The sequence below is a fragment of the Phocoena phocoena genome, chromosome 5 (genome assembly GCF_963924675.1).
Source record: "Phocoena phocoena chromosome 5, mPhoPho1.1, whole genome shotgun sequence".
NCBI lineage: Eukaryota > Metazoa > Chordata > Mammalia > Artiodactyla > Phocoenidae > Phocoena > Phocoena phocoena.
Window position 1 is genome coordinate 125208264 of NC_089223.1, and position 18545 is coordinate 125226808.

Consider the following 18545-nt stretch of genomic DNA (forward strand, 5'->3'; position numbering starts at 1 on the left):
CAAAGGATATCTCAGGGCTTCCCTGGTGGCGCAGTGGTTGAGAGTCCACCTGCCGATGCAGGGGACACGGGTTCGTGCCCCGGTCCGGGAAGATCCCACATGCCACGAAGCGGCTGGGCCCGTGAGCCATGGCCGGTGAGCCTGCGCGTCCGGAGCCTGCGCGTCCGGAGCCTGTGCTTCGCAAAGGGAGAGGCCACAACAGTGAGAGGCCCGCGTGCCACAAAAACAAACAAACAAACAAAAAACAAAGGTTATCTCAGTTGGTTCTTAGCAAGCCTGTAGAGTAGGCAGGGACTATCATTGCTGTCTTCAGATGAAGACACTGATCTTGTTCCCGGTCACTTGGTTATTAGTGACAGAATCAGGATGAGAACCTGGCTCCTCTGACTGGGGAATGCCTGGCACTTACAGATTATCAAGCATTTTCATAGTGGTTATCAAATTACTGTACAGTTTGACAAACATAGTGGGGGTTTTTTTAGGTGCTTCTGAGGCCGCTTGACACTAATTTATAAACTATGGTTTTTGTAAATCTCACGTGTGTCCTACTTTTTTCTTCATCAGCAGATTGTCAGGCATCAACGATTTTTGCTGCTGTGTATTCCTGTTTTAAGGAGCCTTTCCTTCCTTTTGGTTGGCAGCTACTGATCTGTGGCAGTAGAACAGTTTACCAAATTTGTTAGAACTTGTAAATGAAAATATAAAATGAGGATAAGTAAGAGTAAATGAATTGGGTTTGGGGCTTAAGCTCTGTGCCATTTACGTTAGTTACTTTTATGTTTGCTTCTGGATTCTCATCTATATTCCGTTATTGTTCAAATGCAGCATGCATGATCTTATTAGAACAAGTTCCATATATTTTTACGGGTAATTCAATTTTTATATAGGAAAATGAGAATTTTCAATCATAATGCAGTTCTATAAACATAAGATTGCCAAAATGTTATTCTTATATATTATGACTCTATCCCAAATTTGAAAAATTCCACATAATGAAGTCTGTTTTTAAAATGCTATTTTGCTGAGTCTACCAAATTAATTATTCATGATTTTAAAATAACTGCAGTTGTCAGTATTACTACATAGTTCATGAATTATTATTTCCATGTGCACAATTAAGGCACTATGAATTAGTTCCTAACAAAACTCTGTGACGTGAATTTCTTACCTTGCAATTAAATTTTTCTTAATGGACATGACCTCCTGTGGCCCTGTTTTCATTTAGTTCTCATTGCTAGCTTACATTACTATTTAGGAAAGAGCTCTTGAACCTGCTAAAGGTACTAAATATTTAATTATGCTCTTATCTGGTGTATTTAATGTCAGAATTGTATTGTTTGCCTAATTGAGATGGTAATCAATGGAAATAAGGACCTTATGTCTCATATATATTAAACTAAACATATGTGGGCCTCAGAAGATGGCTGGCCATTTGTGCAGTAGAAAATAGAAAATAAGAATATACCCTGGCCTGGAAGTTCCCTGGTGGCCTAATGGTTAGGATTCTGGGCTTTCACTGCTATGGCCCAGAGTTCAATCCCTGGTCGGGGAACTGAGATCCTACAAGCCATGCTGTGCAGCTCCCCCCCCCCAAAAAAGAATATACCCTGGTCTCAATCTTTTAAATTTTCCTGCAATTGATAATTATGAAACAGACAGACAAAGTCAGTATTCTTATAAAGCTCCTGAAAATGGCATTTTATTCTTTTCCTTTCTTCATCCTCTCCAGTATATCTAAGGGTATCAAATATTAGTTTACTTAGTATAAATATGATATATAAAGTTAGAAATCTGGAAATCAGATTACCATACCCTGAAAAATTAATTACGAATTTAAAATGATTGCTATTATTTCTTCTTTTGTGAAAGATCAAGCAAAGGTGTAACTTTTTCTGGGGGCAGGGGAGGAATTTTGTTCATTAAACATATGGAAATAAAGTTGACATAACTCGGAGGTTTATCTAGTATGAAAGGACTTTTTTTTTTTTTTGGCCATACTGCGCGGCATGCGGGATCTTAGTTCTCCGATCAGGGATCAAACTGGAGCTCCCTGCAGTAGAAGAGCAGATTCTTAACCCCTGGACTACCAGGGAAGTCCCAAGGACATTTCTTAAAAGATACACTTTTATGTGGCACTTCTTGCTCTGGTTCAACTTTGTGTAAGATCAAAGACTGAAAAAAAAAAAAAAAAAACAATGGTCACGTCTTCTAGGAGTTGTCATTTGGTAGCAAAGATAGACACATTCCTAAATAGTTTAGATACTAGGCAGACTGGCAGTTAATTATACCAGAACTTTATGGGATATGTTATGAGGGGAAGATGGAAAGAGGAATTCTTACTATAAGGTAGGAAAAGAGTCTGGGAAGACTTCTTGGAAAACGTACAGCTTAAATTGGGACTTGAAGGAAAATGCAGTGTTTCGGATAAGCAGTGCTCCACAGACAGGGAACTGTGTGAGTAAATGATCCACAGAATAGCTAATGTTTTTTGACACTTTGTATGCTAGGTATTTTATGTGCATCAACTCACTGGATTCCAAACAGTCCCGCAAAAGAGGTACCAATATCCTAAGTCGCAGGTAGGAAAAGTGAAGCTTGCAGAGATGGGTGCTGAGGCAGGGAGAGGTCTGCCTGCCAGGCTTAAAACCAGGAGGTGGGAGTGGGTTCCAGCCTGTTTGCGAAATGGTCAGTGGGACTTATAGGTATGAAGCATAGAACTGAGGTAAGGCTAAGGGCAGTGTTTCCCAAGTTTGCCTTTGAGGATCACTGGGGTTACTTTTTAAAATAGGGATTTCCAGGCCCCTCCCCTGGAGGTTCTGATCCTGTTGAAGTGGGGCAGGACCCTAAAGTCTGTATGTTTAACAAGCACCTCAGGTAAGATATTTTGATTAGCAAGTTGGACACACTTGATTAACTTAATTAATGCCTAGCAGGAAATAAGGCCTCTGATTCCTAGTTGGTGCTCAATTATTTGTAGAATTGGCAAGTTTTTTTAAGAGACTACACAGTTTGGATTTTATTCTCTGTTTAATGGGGTGGCATTGAGACTTATGGGCAGGGTATGAAATTATTAGATACTTATAGAAAAAAATGAAGTGTTATTTATAGTAAGAAAATGTGGAGGTTTGTTAAAATTTTAAATGTCTTTTTTCTTTTTTTACTTCCAATAAGTTGCTTTTAAAATGATGAAAGGCTAAGTATTAAAGAGGTGCCTAAAGCATTTTAATTTTAGAATGGAATCTTAGGGATTGTGGTGAGAATAAGTATGTATGTTTTAACGTGAAACATAACTATTAGTGATTCCACCTTTTAAAATAATAGTATCTCTGATTTTAAAAGTAATACGTATTTTTGGGGGGACCTCAATACTGATGGAAATATTTGTTTCTCTTCCTTCCTGGTTCCACTGTCTTCAGGCTTCTGACCCCATTACTTTCTCCATCACTTTTAGCTGGCAAGGTTGCCTTCTACTTACCAGAGAAAATAAACACCATCACATGGAGCCTGCCTCAGCTTCCTGAGTGAAACTGGCAAGTCAGCATCCACACCGGCACCCTCCTTTGGGTATCAGCTTCAGGGAAGAGGTGTTAAGCAAGGTCATAGCCCTCCATCTGTTCCTAGGGAGCCATATCCTCCTGCCACCTCAAGAACCTCCTTTACCATTTATGAACTAGTCCCCTGTTCTCTAATTTGAGTGGTATATGGACCTCTCTTTTCAGGAAAGATTCTTGCAGATTTCCAGGGATGACAAACTTTATTATAATTTTAAATAAACAGGCATAAGCTCTGTGCTTTATAGCTCTTATATAAGATAAAAACAATTTTATAAATTAATACAAATAAACTACAAAATAAAATTCAATAGCTAGTTTACAGTTATAAAAAAGCAAATTTAGAAATTAATACAAATAAAACCGTAAAACTTAGGATATTCAAATACGTAGTTTAATGTGACAAATGAAACTAAATTGCAGCTTGAAAGTTTAAATATTTGATGGCTACTGCCCAGGTTCTTTTGAGTTCTTCATGCATATATCTCTCTGGGCCATGGGGTGACTCATCTTCCTCATCTTCACTACTCTTCTCTGTTTGGAACATAATATCCCGTAAGTTAAGCCTTCCTCTAAGAAATCTGCTGTGGCCCCACATGCCCTAGTTTGTTTCCCTTTGGGTATTCCAGTAGAACTCTGTATTTATCATAGGACACTATATGTTATAAGCTGCCCATTCACCTTTCAGTCTCTACCATCTACCCATGTAGTTTAAGTTGAATCCCCAGCACCCATCCTTTGAGATCATAAAATAACATTACATCCTTCTCTTACCTGCTACAATAGGAACATTTCCCCATGCATTACTCTTTGAAAACATTTCTATTCATATCATAATATTCATCATACTTTATACATAAAGGTGTATTTAACTTTTCCCCTACTGTTGAATATTTAGATTGCTTTCAGCTTATCACTTTTACAAATTTTATAAATTTTATTTATATCCTTTAGACGCGCAGGCCCAGCGGCCATGGCTCACTGGCCCAGCCGCTCCGCGGCACGTGGGATCCTCCCGGACCGGGGCACGAATCCGCGTCCCCTGCATCGGCAGGCGTACTCCCAACCACTGCGCCACCAGGGAAGCCCCATATATCCCTTATTTTCTTAAAATAGATCTCTAATAGTTGAATTACTGGGTCCTGAGGAGTAAATATAATCTAGTGGTTAACGACTTCAGTTCTCTGTTGGCTTTGATGCCCGCTAGCCATGTGACCATTAACAAGATGAATAAACTCTCTAAGTTTCAGTTTCCTCATTTTAGTATAGGGATATTTAGTTTATATATTTATATACATATGAATAGAACACGTAATTAGAACAATGGCGGAATCTCAATAAATGCTATTATTTTGTACTTACAAAAAATATTTGATGTAGGTATTCGCAAATGACAGGTAAATTTTATCTGTTTACACTTCCAACTTCAGTGATAACACTTCATCAAATTATAAAATTTTCAGTTAGAAAATGAACACGCAGTAGATTTCACAATATGGGCACCAGTTTGAAGCACCTCTACAACATCTGCTTGGGAGAACTGTTAAAATGTTTGCCACTGCGAAACAATAAGAAAACCAAAGAAACAATGGCGCGTATTTACGTCAACACCTAGAAGGCATTGCTTAAAGGCGTCCATTCCTTGCGCGTATGGAGTAGTAAAGGGTAGCTTTCTTTACCTCAAGGGAAACTCAGGCGGAGTGCCTCTAAGGTTTTGGAGAGCTGTTCAGCGTAGAAACAAAGTGCAAACTGCAAGAAAACAAAACAGTGGGCCTCCGCCAGTTTTAATAAGTTACGCTGCTCCAAAGGAGTGTTTAGGAGAGCGGAAATGGTTAAGTTTCAGCTTCTTCCATTCCTCCAGGATACCCTCCTGGAAATTCGAGTTCATTGGCTCCTTTCAGTCGTCTTGGTTCTCTCAGGGAAGCTTCCTCGTCTCCCTGGCAACCTGAGCTGCCACCAATTGAAGCTGAGGATTGGTGGTCACGTGTCCCCTATCCTTTCCCGAGCGGAGGCAACATGGCGGCCCCGGTAAGCAGTAGCTGCGAGATTTGAATTACCCTACTTGTAGCTGCTGCGTCCCTGCTGATGGCGTCTCCGGCGTTGTGCGGTTCACGTCAGAGCCCAGAGGGACTCCCTGGAGACCCTTCCTCACAAGAAGATGATGAGGATTGTGATCCTGAAGATCCGGTCAGCGACTCGGGTTCATACTCCTCTACAAGTACCGATTATGAGTAAGGTTCTCGAAGAGGGACAATTAAATCCGTTCCTTCTGCCTCGCGAGTGTACACGTGAGCTGGGGGGAATTCGAGAGTGTTGGCGTGGTAGAGACTGAGTGTTTGAGGTTCTATAATAAGTGGGGTTTATTTGCACCACGTTTCAATTGTGTGATAATGTGAGACGAAATGACTGCCATTCTTTGTTACTTTAGGCTTTTGTGATTTTCAGAGGAGGAGGTTCTCTTTGTGGTGGGTTCTGTAATATATGAGAGTGTATCTATCTGTTAGAGTGTTCATAAAATTCTGTTCTGTCACACTGTCTTCTTTGGTGTCATGATCTTTGTGACTTTAACCTCAGTGTTTAGAGTGAAGTGACACCCTCCACGTTTTATGTCAACTATTTAAATTATGTAGATTTTTCTGGTTATAAAAATGAATATATATATAAAAGAAAGAAAATCCACCCTAGCCTCACCATCGAGAACAACCTCTCAGCATTTTGGGGGGTATTTCTGCTGTATTTTCCTATACATTCCCATGGTTTTCTTGTTTTCTATTTTATGTTATAATGTCATTTTTAAATACAGAATATCTAAGTGTTATTTTCTACTTTCTTATCCCTAAAAATAATGAAAAAGTTATTTTTATTCACAGTACCCAGTGCTACTTCAGTTTTGAAGGAATTTATCCCTTACTGCTATGGACTAGAAAAGTCAAAGTAATTAGCTGTAGCTTGAAATGACTAGCATTGAAAAGGTTCTGGTGCCAAAACATCAATCAGTGACTGCCATATATAGTCATTTTTAGGATGACATTTTATGTGTATTTAGAAATAACAGTTACAGGTATTTAATGTGTATTTAGGAGTATCAGTTACTTGGCAATTATTTTCACCCATAGGTATGTAAAACATTTTTATCATTATCTTTAAAAGCACAAGGGAGAAAACCATCACTAATGGCTGCTTAATTATATTCTAGAGGCTTAATGAGGACAGATTATATTCTGGAAGACTTGAACAAATTTAAGGATCAAATACTTTGTACAATCTTCTACTGTGGTCGTTTAAAAAATAATTACAAAATTCATGGTTATCAAGCAAGGCTGCTGGAAGGAAGTATGGATTATGTAGAACCTTATTTGGTCTTGCTGTGGGAGCCATAGATAGTGTGAGATTCAAATTCTTGCTTTCTCTACATCTTAGAATCACACATTTTTAACCCAGAGAGAATCTATAATATTCCCATGGTCACACAGCCGAATGTTGTCAGTGGAGAAATTTAAGAGACCTGATTTCAAATAGGGTGCATTGATTTTGATGAGTGAATAAATGAGCTAGTCCTTTTTTCTAGGAAATAAGCAAGCTGAGAACTCGCGTTAGAAAACTTATTTCAAAGCATTTTGTGATTTGGAATACATGTGTGCATATATATATATATATATGTATACACACACACACATATATATAATATTTTAGTTTTTAAAAAAATGGGCATTAAACTTTCTATATCAGTCATTCACTGATCACTCCACATATTCCAGTGTCTTTATCATCCTAATAATAAAAGTACAGGAAATCTCGATTGTAAACTGTTTGGTCTATGTTTCAAGTCCTACCAAGATTCAGATTTTATGGCTGTCGCTTCTTGGTGTTTAGGACATGAGAGTTGATATACACTGACCAGGTAGGCTTCTGTTCTGTTTCTTCCTTATGGTGTTTACTTCCCTAAGCTGCAGTGTCACCAATGCAAAAGGTGGGCTTCCCAACATGGACAGGACACTGGAACATGTGGATCCAAGGTATAGGGAGGCGAACCTAAGCTTTCTCATCAAAGCTAAGAGATATGAATTGCCTATTGTCTTTCATTGCCTACATGGAGATTATTAAAGAAGTTATGCTACTTATTGATTCACATAAAGTATCCTGAACTTTCAGGGTTCTAGTTAATTTCTGCATATTCTTTCTGGAAATTATCATTGTTTCTTGCATGCTTTGAAACTGAAAACCAGTTTGAGCTGCAAGTGATTGTCAATATAGAATTAATAAGTTTATCATTTTTTAGATAAAATGTCTTTAGGGTAATTCTGGTATAGTACTTTTAATAGGATTGTTTAAGACTTATAAGAGAACATTTTTAGATTGGTGCAGTACATCTTAACCTGGCATATTGGCAAGTTCCTGTGGAAGCTTCAGAGGTAATACTGGAGGGTGGGTTGGGTTGAGGAAACCGTTGACTAGTTTCAGTATTAAAAAAAAAATTATTTATTTACTTATTTGGTTGCACTGGGTCGTAGTTGAGGCAGGTGGGCTCCTTAGTTGCAGTGTGTGGGCTCTTTAGTTGTGGCGTGCAAACTCTTGTTGTGGCATGCATGAGGGATCTAGTTCCTTAACCAGGGATTGAACCTGGGCCCCCTGCATTGGGAGCATGGAGTCTTATCCATGGCACCACTAGGGAAGTCCTGACTAGTTTCAATGTTGAAATAACAGAAATCATACATTTACTTGCAATAATGCCATGCTTTCTTTGCTTTGGTTTACAATTACCCAACTCATTGAAGCCACATTGGTTCATGTTGGCCAAAGTCATCCGTTTTATGACTTAAATTTTTGATTTTTCAGAGTGAATTGTTTATTGTTGTGAGTTTTAAAGCCTTGACTGATGGAGAGAAAAAAAGGATACTTTAAAAAGAGAATTTAGCTATAAAATGCTAAGGAACTTCCACTGACAATAAGAATGACTGGAGAAGAAGGAAAATATGTCCTTTAAGGTTTTTTTTCTGGGTTTTTTTAACAACTTTACTGAAGTATAATTGACATACAAAAAACTGTACATATTTGAAGTGCACGGTTAAGCTTTGATAAGTTTTGACATGTATATGTCTGTCAAGATAATGAACATATCCATCTCGTCCAAAAGCTTCCCCGTGTGCCTCCCTCATACTACTCATGCCTGCCTCACTCTTTATAACCACTAATCTGCTTTCTGTAATGATAGCTGAGTTTGTGTTTTCTAGAGTCTTATAAAAATGGAGTTATGTAGTATGGACTCCCTTTTTTGTCTGGCTTCTTTTAATCAGCATAATTATTTTGAGACCATTCATTTTGTTGCCTATATGTTGTTCGTTCCTTTTTATTTCTGAGTAGGATTTATTTCTGAATAGGATTCCATTTATTTCTGAATAGGATTTCCTTTTTATTTCTAAATAGGATTCAGCATAATTATTTTTTTTCTTTGTGATTATTCAGCATAATTATTTTGAGACCCCTTCATGTTGTTGCCTAGATGTAGTTCTTACCTTTTTATTTCTGAATTGGATTCCATGGATATATCAAAATTTATCTTTTTCTTGGGTTTTAACTTGGGAATGTGCTACTCGAAGAATAAAAATATTTCATTCTAAGTTGTGATGCAATATATTAATATCAATTTAGTATAATATTTTCCTTTTTCTCTCCTGCTCTGAACCTTGACTTTTTCCTTTTAATTTAATTTTTCTTTTATCAAATTATATAGATTAAAAAGTCAAATAGTATGTAACTAGGTTTATGATGAGACATGGTAATTCTCTGCCAGCACCTCTGTATGCTTCCAGCTCAGCATGTTTGAAGAGAATTTATTGTCTGCCTTGTTTCTCCTCTAGTGTTGCCCATCTCATTTGCTGACCTCACTCTCTTCTTACTCAGGTCCTCAGATCTAGTAAGTCTCCAGTCCTGTTGACTTGCTTTTCTGATATCCACCCCCCCACCTCCTCCTGCTTCTCACAGGCACTGCCTTGCGTCTCCCATACACCAGTTGTCTAACTGGTCTGGGTGCCTCTAATTTCTCCTGTTTTCAGTCTTTCTCCCGTACAGCTGCCAGAGTTTGCTTTCTAAAATAATTTTTCTCTTAGAGAACCTACTACAAAAAGGTATAATGTGGCAGTTTGGATCAAAAATAGAATTAAACACATGCATGAATACTACCAGCGAAGCTAACTAAAATGAAGTAGATATCCACGTGCTTAACCAGGTCATCCCTGTGATCAGGAGGAGAAGGCCAAGATTTAAAAACTAACAGTAATACTTCAGGTTTGTTTGCTGATGACTGTATTATTCAGAGAATTCAACCACTTCAGTTACAATGGAATGTCTTTATAATGTAGCCTGAAATAACTGAGACTTTTGAAAATGAGACTAATTCTGTTAGTATTCATAGCACATTTGCAGTGTTGGAATAATTTTTTCAACGGATTATTATGAGAGGCATCCTGGTACAGAGTAATAAGTACTAGATTAAGAATAGGAGTCAGAAAACCTGAAAGTGTTAACATTTTCGTTTCATCAAGTTTTCTCTGGTCTTGAGGGATTCAGAATTAGGAGAATTCTTGCTTATAATTTACTGTTTTACAAGATGTCTCAAGACTCCTATATACTAAGGGGCAAGTACTTAAAGAGAAAGGCTGAATGTGTAAGCATTTCTACTTCTTTGGAAATGAAGTCTTTGTGTAGATGACCTAGAAAAGACATGCTTTTCTTTAACACAAAAACTATCTTCCTGGTACTGGGAAACTTGATGGGCCTTCATCTATTTTGACTTTTATTTCAAAATTTAAAATATTAGGACAATTGTGTTAGGGCAGTGGAACTGTATGATACTATATGATACTATAATATCATATAGTATCTGTATAATACTATACAGATACTGTATGTATCTGTATGATACTATAATTATACTATAATGGTGGATGATACATGTCATTATACATTTGTCCAAACCCATAGATTGTACACCATGAGAGTAAACCATATTGTAAGTTGTGGATTTGAGGCGATTATGTTGTGTCAATGTGGGTTCATCGATTGTAACAAATGTACCACTCTCGTGAGGGATGTTGATAATGGAGGAGGCCATGCAACTGGGGGGACAAGGAGTATATGGGAAGTCACTCTACCTTCTGCTCAGTCATGCTGTGAACCTGAAACTGCTCTAAATATGCTGTGAACCTGAAACTGCTCTAAAAAAAAGAAAAGTCTTTTAAATCATTTTTCTACTCAAAAGCTTGATGGCCTCCCAAATAAACTCCAGATTCCTTAGGATGCTTTTTAAAGCTCTTTTAGATCTGTCCCTAGCCTATCTGATCTCGTCTTTGATGATCTTCCTTTAAGTCACCTGTATTCCTGTTTGTCTTAGCTCTGGGCACTATTTAAAAAACATCCAAAGGGGCTTCCCTGGTGGTGCAGTGGTTGAGAGTCCGCCTGCTGATGCGGGGGACACGGGTTCGTGCCCCGGTCTGGGAAGATCCCACATGCCGCGGAGCGGCTGGGCCCGTGGGCCATGGCCGCTGAGCCTGCGCGTCCGGAGCCTGTGCTCCGCAATGGGAGAGGCCACAACAGTGAGAGGCCCGCATACAGCAAAAAAAAAAAAAAAAAAAAAAAAAAAAAAAAAAAAAAAAAAAAAAAAAAAAAAAAAAAAACATCCAAGGGAATTAATTCCCTGGCTGTCCAGTGGTTAGGACTCTGCACTTCCACTGCAGGGGGCATGGGTTCAATCTGTGGTTAGGGAACTAAGATCCCACGAGACGTGTGGTGTGGCCAAAAAAAAAAAAAAAAAAAAATCCTAGACTGAGTGGCTTATAAACCATAGAAATGTATTTCTCACAGTTCTGGAGGCTGGAAGTCCAAGATCAGGATATCAGCATGGTCAGGTTCTGGTAAGGGCCCTCTTCCAGGTTGCAGACTGCAAGTTCTCATTGTGTTTTCACATAGCAGTGAGGAGAAGCAAGTTCCCTGTGTCTCATAAGGGCACTAATCCCATTTGTGAGGGCTGCACCCTTATGACCTCATCCAATTCTAATTACTTCCCAAGGGCCCCACCTCCTAACACCATCCCATTGGATGGAAATGTTTCAACATATAAATTCTGGGGGAACATAAACATTCAGTTCATAATATTACTACACTGAAATATTCACCCATTCTCATTCCTAACATTTTCTTTCATACCTACACTTATACCTATTGATACTTTGTTCTCTGTTTGAAACACCTTTTCTTCCTATCTCTGATTCCTATCACAATCATTCAAGTTTTCATTTAAGTGCCACCTTCTCGTAGGACCTTATTTGATCCCTCTTAGACTTAATTTCTCCAATAACAGTTTTTCTCCTATAGCAGTTTTCATTCCTCACTTTTGTCACTTGCATTTCAGCTAGGTGATGCTCTCTGTCCATCTGACATCTTTAAAAGCACAATAAAGCCCTATCAAAAAATGATTTGCTGGTCTTTGATTTCAGTTCTACCAGAGTTAGATCGTATCCTTAACTTAGTGATGTGTAGACATGCCCTGTTTAGCAGAAGGGCTGGGGTAGGGAATGGGGTCATTATTAACATAGTTCTAGTGGAGATGTGTTCCTGATGTAAAAATTTATTTCATGCATTGACTACACAGTTAGTAATTCACTGGCTGATCCCTTCTTCTCTGACATGCTCCACATTTGTTCCAGTGGTAACTTGCTGGGCTAGAAGCAGCATCATCAGCTCCCACCAGGTTCCCCACCTCCTCAAGCTGCAGTAACAGCTAGCATAGATTTTAACTCTTAAAATCATGGTTTCCTTTTAGAAAACAATCAAAAGACTTCGGGGATGAAAATTAGATATTGCTGGTAGACAGAACACAGAAATGAAAACACAGAAAAGCATTAGGCAGACCCGTACTTACTGAACAAGCCCCAGATAGAATCCATGATAATTTGTCATGGTGTTTTTATTTTGTGTGGTTTGTCTCTGTACCTAGGATTGTCCTGCTGTACCTATTAGCACTATATAACTATGTAACTACATGTGTTGGCCACTTTGGTAAAGCACATTGTGCTTTCCCCACTAAAACGAAAAAAAAGTATTATAACAGGTTTGAAGTAGTAGCAAAAGTCTGTTTTCCTTAAGGAAATGTGCCATGAGGGCTGGCTATTTTGTTAATGTTTTTCCTTGTGGTGGCCAAGGAAATTGTGATACTGCATTTGGTGAAAAATGCTGACATTAACGCATCTAAGGACCTGAGAGATTCAATAACTTAGAAGAAGAAGAAAAGATTTAGTATGAACATAGAATTTTGAAACACCCGAGAAATTGAGAAACTTAAAAGCATTATCTGAAGTTCATTTTCTTTAATATACTGTTAGAGCTTATGTAAGTGAGCTTGTTTATTTGCAAATTAGCAAGTTTTTCTTTGGTAAGAAGGACTCTGCTCACATTTACCACATCATTTAGGGCCTTGAGGCCAATTAAAGTGCCGTCAAACTTTGCAGGCAGACTATAAATATACAGTTATTTCTGTTTAGAGCAAAGTAGAATGAACAAAATAAAAATCTCATTGAAAGACATTTGCACAATGACAGCTTTGCAGCTTGCACCATAGGCTCTCAGAAAAAAATGAAATATAAATATTGATTAATATAAATTAATATAAATATAAATATTGATTAATGTAACCCATGTATTATAAAAATCTTAATTAAAACTGCTAGATTTAATTCCTTTTTAAAAATAAATATTTTAGACTTCCCTGGTGGTGCAGTGGTTAAGAATCCGCCTGCCAATGCAGGGGACAAGGGTTTGAGCCCCGGTCCGGGAAGATCCCACATGTGGCGGAGCAACTAAGCCCGTGCACCACAACTACTGAGCCCACGTGCCACAACTACTGAAGCTCACATGCCTAGAGCCCATGCTCCACAACAGGAGAAGCCACCACAAGGAGAAGCCTGTGCACTGCAACGAAGAGTAACCCCTGCTCGCCGCAACTAGAGAAAGCCCACGAGAAGCAATGAAGACCCAACGCAGCCAAAAATATATAAATTAATTTTTTAAAAAAACTTTAAAAAATATTTTATTTTGGAATAAATTTAGATTTACAGAAAAGTTGAAAAGATAGTACAGAGAATTCCTGTAAATTCTTCACCCAGTTTTTCTCTGATGTTAACCTTTTACACAAATAGGGTACATTTTTTAAAACTAAGAAATTAACATTAGTATAGTACTGTTAACTAAACTCTAGACTTTATTCAGATTTCACCATTCCTCTACTTATGAACTTTTTCTGTTCCCGGATCCAATCCAGGGTATCATATGGCATTTAGTCATCATGTCTCCTTAAGTCTCCTCTGGTCTGCAGTAGTTTCTCAGTCCTTCCTTGTTTTTCATAACCTTGGTCACTTGATTAAGGTGATGTCTGCCAGGTTTCTTCACTGTGAAGTCGCTGTTTTTCATTTGCCATACTCTGTTCTTTGAAAGCATGTCACTGAGTCCAGTCTACACTAAAGAGGAGGAAAGATTAAGCTCCATCTCCTGGAGTGAAGAGTGTCTATATATAATATTAATTTCATTATTAATAAATAGTTACAATGAAAAGTTGGCAGTTTTGTTTTATTATTGTTTTTAATACACCCCCTCCATTCTAATAGAACTAGTTTGAGAGTACAGTCTTTCCACCTCTGTTAAACTTTCTGATACGTTAATCAGTTATGCTCTTTGATGTTTTTCTAAAGAGGAAGTAATCACCTGTAGTAGGAATAAGGAACCTTTTGGGAATCCTGAACTGTGGCCTTAAAGGCAGTATCTAGTTTTGGTTCATATGTTAGCAGCACTTAGCCTGGAATCTAGTAGAGATCATTGGAGGCATCTTCATTTATTGCTAGGTGTTGGAAAAGTGCAGAAGTACAGGAGCTACATCTAATAAAGGTGTAAATTTCTCTCCAGTTCTGACTGTGGTGCAAGAGGATGGGAACTGTCATTTATTTGGCCTTTACCATGCCAGGCACATTATTTTATTTGCTGTTGATAACAGCCCTGTGAGGTAGCTATAATCTGTTTTCTGGAAGAGGAAACCTAAAGCTTAGAAAAGTGAAAATCTCAATAGAACAGTGTTTGAACCAAGGTCTGTGACCTCTCAGGTCATTTTCTTTTTACTATATGTTTTGTCTTCTTTTACAGTTTCCTATGTTCATTTCCTTGTCTTTATTCCTGTCTCTTTTCTCCCTTCTTTTAATTTCTTCCTTTTTAAAAAAATGTCTTCTGCTTAAAGTGAAATATTTTTTAAATATAGAGCTTAAGAAAGTGGATCTCATTCATTGCTGGTGGAAATGTGAATTGGTATAGTTTTAGGGGACACCTACCTATCTATCTATCTCTCTATCCCCCTACATAAAAGAATGGTTACTGGGCTTCCCTGGTGGTGCAGTGGTTGAGAGTCTGCCTGCCGATGCAGGGGACACGGGTTCGTGCCCCGGTCCGGGAAGATCCCACATGCTGCGGAGCGGCTAGGCCCGTGAGTCATGACCACTGAGCCTGTGCATCTGGAGCCTGTGCTCCGCAACGGGAGAGGCCACAGCAGTGAGAGGCCCGCGTACCGCAAAAAAAAAAAAAAAAAAAAAAAAAAAAAGAATGGTTACTGTATTGTTGTCCATAGGGGCAAAAAAAAAAAAAAAAAGAACACAAAGCTTATCATTAGGTGAGTGACCAAATGTGCTACATCCCTTAATGTAGCCATTAGAGGTTTTTAAATTGTTTATTTAGTGATAAATGATAAAGGGGTGTGTATGTATAGATTCCACTCACTTTTTCAAAACAAACAGTAACAAATAACCCTATATATGTTTTATATGATTATAAGAACACATTAAAAAAATTTTTTTATTGAAGTATAGTTGATTTACGATGTTTGTTTTTGGTATACAATTATATTCAGTTATACATATATAACTGAATATATATGTATATGATTCAGTTATACATATATATCTATATTGTTTTTCATATTATTTTCCATTATTCTTTATCACAGGATATTGAATATATCAGTAGTTCCCTGTGCTATACAGTAGGACCTTGTTGTTTAGAACACAGATTTTTAACATGTCAGTGAAAGGTAAGAAGGGAGAATGACATGTATGATAATTACATGCCCATTTATATAAAATGAGTCCGTGCTTATGTGTACATGAAAGTACAGTCACCAACTAGAAATCTAGTCAACACCAGTTCTTTCGTCTCCCTCATCATCGCATCTAATCAGTCTCAACGTCCTGGTGATTTTCAAGCATTTCTCAAATGTTTTTCCTACTTTCCATCTCCTCTACAATTGCCTTAGTTATCATCTTTGCTTGGACTATGGAAACAGCCCCCTAAATGGCCTCTTATCTTTTTTTTTTTTAATTAATTAATTTATTTATTTTTGGCTGAGTTCGGTCTTCGTTGCTACATGGGCTTTCTCTAGTCGCGGCCAGCGGGAGCTACTCTTAGTTGTGCGCAGGCTTCTCATTGTGTTGGCTTCTCTTGTTGTGCAGCATGGGCTCTAGGCACGCGGGCTTCAGTAGTTGTGGCCCACGGGCTTAGTTGCTCCGCGACGTGTGGGACCTTCCCTGACCAGGGCACAAACCCATGTCCCCGGAATTGGCAGGCGGATTCTCAACCACTGCGCCACCAGGGCAGCCCCTGGCCTCTTATCTTGAATCTTGTCCACCTCAATTCCTTCTTCTCTTGTCCTGTCAAAGTAGATCTATTCAGGGATTTCTAACATGTAAACCCCTCTACCTAAAACTCTTCATTGATACTCTCTTACCTACACAACAAAACCCAAACCCTTTGCCAGGGTCCAAAAGGGCTTGCAAAATTACAACTTGCAAAATTAGACTTCTCCTGTCATTCCCCACCTCACCACCTCCACTCTGGCAACCGCAGACTAGCTTTAGTTATCCACGCAGGCCATGGGGACTACCCCTCAAGGCCTTTGCTTGTGCTGGTACTTCTGCTTGGGATTCTCTTCTTGTCTTCCCCCTCAGCTCCCCAAGCCCTCCTTCCCAGACACTTGTTGCTTTAAAACTCACCTCTGGGGTCTCCTCTACCAGAAAGTCTCCCTTGACCTCATCCTCAACCCCAGGCTAAGCTGGATGACCTCTCTTTTGCACCTACCATGTGTATTGTCATGAATTCCTTCTCAGTTTCTCTTCCCCACTAGACAAGGGAAGGAACTGAGGTTTTCATCTTTGTAATTCCAGTACTGTCCACCATGCCTGGCACTGTTTATTTGTTCTACAACTGAATGCCACCCCCTGTGGCACCTCCACCTGCAGGGATCTTTAAATCATAACCAAAAAGTGGTTTTGCATTCATATTTTAGAGAATAAGTGACTTCCCTGGTGGTCCAGTGGTTAAGACTCTGCACTTCCACTGCAGGGGGCCCGGGTTTGATCCCTGGTGGGGAGCTAAGATCCTGCGTGCCACACCACACTACCCAAAAAAAAAAAAAAAAGTATAAATTCCAAATTTTAGAGAATTAGGTGAACCATTTTCATGTTTAGCAGAGAGGGAAAAATGTTTCTTTGGCATCACGTATCTCTCATACGAACAACAGACCAGATTAAAAGGGTGAGATTATAAAGCAAGTAAATTTCATTCATTTTTCTAATTAATATATATCTTCATAAGTAATTGTGTTTAATTATGATATTTTCATTGTGCCATTTTATTTTATTTTATTTTTTAAATAATTAATTAATTTATCTTTTGGCTGCGTCGAGTCTTAGTTGTGACAGGCGGGATTTTTTGTTGCAATGCGCAGGCTCTTCCTTGCACTATGTGGGCTTCTCTCTAGTTGTAGCATGTAGGCTCCAGAGCATGTGGGCTCTGTAGTTGTGGTACACGGTCTCTCTAGTTGTGGCGTGCGGGCTTAGTTGCCCTGTGGCATGTGGGATCTTAGTTCCCTGACCAGGGATCGAACCAGCGTCCCCTGCATTACAAGACGGACTCTTAACCACTGGACCACCAGGGAAGTCCCTGTGCCATTTTAAATTACGGTACATTGTTATCTAAATTTTTTATGGTGGGGACACAGTTATTTAGACTCATCAGAGTAAAACTACAGAGATATTAAATACTGATTTCTGCAGGTACAGACAGATATAGTCAAAACAACTGATAATGGTGAATAATCCACAGTAAGTGGTGCTAAGTGCCTAGAATGATGCCACACACTGGGAACCAGCAAGTGCCAAAGAAATGTTAGTTTTGATATCTGGGGATAGTTATGCCTTTTTTTTTTTAACCATTCATATATAGTTGAAAATTCGATGTTAATTACCAACTACAGACCAGCGTAGTGGTTCGTTTCTGATTAATAGAATAGTGCATTTTTTGGATGAATTTTCACAGTATTTAGAAAGAGACACTTGACTTTTAAGTTAAAAGAACCAAGATTGCTAATAAACACTGCAGAAAACAGACGTCTTCTAACTGATTGAATGATTAGAACACAAATTATATCGTGCCAGGATATTACAGCTATGTTTCTGAAAAGTCTCTCCACATGTTAGTTCTTCCACTGTAACCAGTTTTGCTTTAAAGAATAGCAGTTTGAAAGGTAAACTGTTCGTAACATTGAACAGGGTAGAGTTTGTGGTTAGGTCTGTTACCCTAAGATGGGTATTCTTGTTTTTTAATGCTCTTTGAATCATTTTAATAATAATAATTTTGTTTTTTTCAGTGGCCTATTTCCCAGTTAAAAATCACATGATGAATCATGTCATGTGTGGTTTACTCTTCTTACTACAATTATTCATTAAAAGGAATTTTATGAAATTATAGGCTACAGAAGTGATTATTATTCACTGTGATTACAAACTAGTTGTTTTCAGCAAAGATTTTAGTTCGTGGTGGGTGAATGTTCCTTTTTTGAAAACTTATTATATACACAAAGTCTTTTAATACTGGTAGGCTTTCACTTAACGTGTCAGCCATGCTGAATAA

The 18545-nt window shown here is 38.4% G+C and overlaps 1 protein-coding gene across 1 annotated transcript in view; it reads left to right on the forward strand.

Moving 5' to 3' along the window:
- The first annotated feature begins 5636 nt into the window (after positions 1-5636).
- INTU (inturned planar cell polarity protein) overlaps positions 5637-18545 on the forward strand; it is a 70525-nt gene continuing 57616 nt past the window's right edge. Inside the window, exon 1 of the mRNA XM_065878111.1 lies at positions 5637-5782. Coding sequence (XP_065734183.1) covers positions 5637-5782 — 146 coding nt within the window. The remainder of the gene's footprint in view (positions 5783-18545) is intronic.